The 4,946-nt window shown below is 41.6% G+C and overlaps 1 protein-coding gene across 1 annotated transcript in view; it reads left to right on the top strand.

The window, feature by feature from the left end:
- The window catches only part of LOC108578428 (serine/threonine-protein phosphatase 2B catalytic subunit 3-like), a 247,014-nt gene that overhangs the window by 184,086 nt on the left and 57,982 nt on the right, over positions 1–4,946 (top strand). Inside the window, exon 5 of the mRNA XM_017941766.1 lies at positions 3,113–3,258. Coding sequence (XP_017797255.1) covers positions 3,113–3,258 — 146 coding nt within the window. The remainder of the gene's footprint in view (positions 1–3,112; positions 3,259–4,946) is intronic.

A 4,946-nucleotide genomic window follows, 5' to 3' on the forward strand; every position in this document is an offset into this window, starting at 1 on the left:
GAAGAATTGCCGTCGAATGGAGGAACTTGAACGGGGACGATTGGATGTTTCGAAGTTCATTAAACGGTTTAAGAAGTCGAGGACTTCGGGGAGTGACTTGGAAGTTTGTAACGAAGCTCTTTCTGCCATCGAGGACGAGTTGTTTTGGATGTTTAGGGAAGAGATTGGGGAGATTGCCGCGTTTAGGTGGAGCAAAGGAAAGGGAGTGTTACGGAGTTGCGAGGGATTCATGTAATTTTGTTTTCTAGATTTTACGGTGATGTTAGTTAGGTTTCAGAAGCTTCTGGGATACTTGGAGGAGTATTTTAAATTAATTTGGATAGGAATGAGGTGCGTAAAATGAAACGGAAGAGTAACACAGTTTTCGTATTTGTTTCTGAGTAATTTGCAACTTAACACATCGAGCGCCGGCCCCATGAGAACGCGGGATTCTGGGTCTATCGCTTGAGCGCCGGCCCCACGATGATGTGGAATTTTTTTTTGCTGGTATGGGTGTCTTACACATCGATTTGCATTCACTTGTCATGGTTACGTCGATCTTCATTTGTTATACTCTAAAAACAAAATGTATACGATGGTTCAGAAACAATCCAAGCAAGAATCACTCTCGAGCAGTGTATTCCACAGGCAGTATATCTTTCGTACGCTTACGCTTTTGGTTGAACAGTATAACAAGTCTTATTTCCACTTTACCTTTTTACCTCACAATATGAGTGAAATTATTAATGAGTATAATGTTTTGAATATTTTTTTTTTTTTTTGGCTACTCATTGATCAGAAACAAGCGAATGAGGCCGGCGTTTGGGCTTTAAGTGGCCGATACGTTGCCGGCGCTCAGGCTTTAAATGTCTCTTAAGTCGCCGGCGCTCAATGTGTTAAGATTAATGCAAATTAGTGTACATTGTGTAGCTGCTACGTTTTTCGAGTTACGAGAATTGAGATGGAAGAACAATTTCGTACTTTGAATATTTCAAAGAAGCGGAGAATCAAAGAGAAATATTGCAAACTGTTAAGCACTTAATTAACAGTCGAAGAATGTTCCTTCGTTTTCCTTAAAGCATATGCACAATTAAATTTCAGTCATACCAAACTCAATATTCAACGCCAAACCAGAAACACTAATTGTTAATAATTTACGATAAAAAGAAGTTGGCCAAAAGCTAACTCAGCTCCAATTAATCTTCAGCCTCCGAAGAGCCGAAGAAAGCGCGCGATCCTCCAACCCTTTCCCCAAAACGATCTCTCCCCGCGTTACTTTTCCACTCGAGGCAGCAAAAATTCCTCGATAGAGGGATTTATTATTCTCGATGGACAACAGAGATCCCCGCGTTCGTCCTTCTCTTTACGACTTTCGCACATCGTCCTCTCTTTCTCCGCCTCGCAACCCTTCTTCATTGCTCTCCGGAGCCTTTTTGGCCCACCCCTTCCGTCTCGTGGAAAGGAGCACACGCGCCTCTTTGTAGCCTGGCCGAATGGTCCACGTATGGTCGTTAAAAGTGTCGGGCGTGTGGCGCAGCGTACAATCCAACCGCGACTTTTCCCTCCGTTCTTCTTTCTCGTCTGCTTCGTGAAATAATTGACGCGTGGAAAATATCCCCTTTGACGAGCGGAGTTTATCGTCCTCCTTTCCCTTCTTCTCGCGGTTCAAGACGGCCTTTCTGTTTTGTTTCGCAAGACGAAGAACGTGGCAGGTGACGTTTAAACCTTTGTGAAATTGTCATCTGCTTGACGAGGACTGTGATGACGATAATTGCGGGAGAAGGTGCTTTCAGATCGAATTCTGGTGGAACGAGGTGTTTCTCTTGGTCACTTAGCGATTGTACAGTGTGTAACGAAAGTTTGCAAGCTGAGATTGCGAAAATTTGTTTGCTTCTTTTTATTTTTGGATATTTTAGACATCGGACGTCACTGAAGTAGGATTGCTAATTTATGTAGCTATGCTGCTTTCCTTTTAAATGTCCTCCAGCCCATCGCAATAAATTACTAAATTATCCAACTCAGAGATTTTTGCTATATACTGTAGCAATCATTGTACATTCTGTTTTTTAAATTTTAATCTTTTTAGACATTTGATGTCATTCAGTAGGATTGCTAATTTATGTAGCTATGCTACTCTCCTTTTAAATGTCCTCCAGCCCATCGCGATAAATTACTAAATTATCCAACTCAGAGATTTTTGCTATATACTGTAGCAATCATTGTACATTCTGTTTTTTTTTTAATTTTAAACTTTTTAGACATTTGATGTCATTCAGTAGGATTGCTAATTTATGTAGCTGTGCTGCTTTCCTTTTAAATGTCCTCCAGCCCATCGCAATAAATTACTAAATTATCCAACTCAGAGATTTTTGCTATATACTGTAGCAGTCATTGTACATTCTGTTTTTTGAATTTTAATCTTTTTAGACATTTGACGTCACTTAGAATTGCTAATTTATGTAGCTATCCTGTTTTCCTTTTAAATGTCCTCCAGCCCATCGCGATAAATTACTAAATTATCCAACTCAGAGATTTTTGCTATATACTGTATGCTATATAGCAATATATAGCTATGCTGCTTTTGTTTTCAATGTCTTTCAAACCATCGCGATAAATTATCAAACTATTATACATCTCTGTTCGATTTTTGTACAATTTTGATCTTCCATTTCGAAGCTTGGATCAAGAACGACAACATCCTCGATCATTCTGCATCTCTAAATTTTCCCAAACCCAAAATACCATCATTCTGACCCAATTTGTCCGAAACCTGTTAAAACAAAACCTACTAACCTCCTATCCTTGATAGCTCCACAGCAACCACATCAAACAAAGATAAAAGTCCTGGAAGATTGCTCGTCTCCTCTCAACAATAATACCCCAACGACAGCCAGTCAATCTCGAAGACCAACTTCTCTCCTCCCTGTCGTTTTGCCTCCTTTTTCCCCCTACCCTCTCTCTGTGTTTTCGCGTTTCTTGTCGACACAAAGAGCGAGTACAGTGAGCTGGACGAAGAGGAGGATAGAAAAGAAAGCTGGGAGTCGAGACAATCGAGCGCGGTATCGAATAGCATTGACTCGTGCTACTCGCTCACTCGTCCACGTTATTATTCGCCTCTGTTTTCTGCTTTCAGGTAAAATAAAATACTCGGAGAGGGTGTACGACGCGTGCATGGACGCGTTCGACTGTCTGCCACTGGCGGCCCTCATGAACCAACAGTTCCTCTGCGTGCACGGTGGACTCTCGCCGGAAATACATAATCTAGAAGATATACGCAAAGTGAGTAGAACATTCGTCGAGACGGCTGAATTCCCCTGTCCGACGCGATATGTCTCTCTCGTGGACGCTGCTTTACTTGTTCCAAGTGTGCAATTTATCAATGATATTATCGTTATCATTTTTACTGAATTTTCAATTGATCGTTATCGCTGAGAATTCATTTCGATATATTTAGATCGGAGGTTCAAAAATGGGATGCGATCTTTCATTTTTGATGCGTTTTGTGTTCCTGTTAGATTTAATATTCCGAGTGCCACGTTACCTAGATACGATCGATGATTTTATTTAATCAAATTTGAGGTTTAAAAGTGAGAAATAGATGGGGTAAAATTCTTTTTCTATAGTCGTTTCACTTTTGCCGTGTTTCGTTTTTCTGTTAGATTTAGTATTCCGAGTGCCACGTTACCTAGATATGGGTGATGATTCTGTTTAGTGAAATTTCAGGTTTAGAAAGGAAGTATAGATGGTAAAATCATTTTTCTATCGATCTTTCACTTTTACTGCGTTTTGTTTTGCTGTTAGGTTTGATATACCGAGCGCCACGTTACCTAGATACGAGCGACAGTGTTTTTACTCAAGTGGGAAGGATTTTAATAGATATGCATAAATGTATTAAATGAGAAAAATAAAATCTCATTTTTGTAGCACAGTGAATATTTATCGAAAAGAAAACGATGAAAAATTACACTAATTTTGAATAATTTTGAACGATTTTGCTCTGCATTTCTTTTTCTTCTTCCATAGCAAACTTGTCCAAGATTTAAAAAGAAATTTTGTCGCCAAATTTCCGAAGACTTCTATTCACTTCTACACGTTCGAAAGAAATTACATTAGCCACAACACAGGATTCTCTACACTTTTCGACCACCCTGTACCAGCGTGAACTTTCCAAGCCCGTTTGAAAGCTCGGTTGTTGAATCTTTCAAAATATATTCGAGCCTTGTAACCTACCAATTTTCTAACGGCTATCGACAATTCGTCAGGCCGCGTTTTCCCCTCTACCGTGAGATTTTCTGGCGCGTCGAGGTCGGTCCCGATCGATGGGCGAATTTTCGTAAACGACGAAATCGCCTGTCAACCGAACGGCACGAATGTTATTGGAGCCTGGCCTGCATCGAGTACCGGAAACACAGCAGAGAACCGATGTGCTGCCACCTGCTCTATCGATCGTTCACCTAAGCGGCGGCCACGCACCATTTCTGCGTGTTTACGCATCCTCCTCTTATCGTTGCAACGTTTGCCCTTACTTCAACCCTTTTCCTTCTAAAAACGAATCACAAAACTTGGTACTGTTTGCGGTTGTAGCGTCCCAAAACGCCGTAGCTCTTCGATGCTTGGAAACGCTGACTCGCGGCAGGGCGAGTCTTATTTAGAGGAAAGAAATCAACACGTTTTCGAACTAAAACAATTATTGTATTTCTTAGGCGTGTTTTCAATAGAATGTGCTTCTAGGCGTGTTCTCAATAGAATGCGTGTCGAGGGTGAAAACTTCCGTGCTTTATAGCACGGAGCCGTCCACACCCGACGTGGTGGTGTTAAGTGTGATGCGATACGGAAGATGTCCAGCGATCGTCGCTTTTGGCGGCCCATGCGACGCAGGACCCAACGCGAGTCCCTTCAAGCGAAGAAACACTCGAGCCCTCTCGCCTCGGCAACCGCGGTCCCGCTTCGGTTCCTCGCGGGATCCC

The sequence above is a fragment of the Habropoda laboriosa genome, unplaced genomic scaffold (genome assembly GCF_001263275.1).
Source record: "Habropoda laboriosa isolate 0110345459 unplaced genomic scaffold, ASM126327v1 scaffold5, whole genome shotgun sequence".
Taxonomy (NCBI): Eukaryota; Metazoa; Arthropoda; class Insecta; order Hymenoptera; family Apidae; genus Habropoda; species Habropoda laboriosa.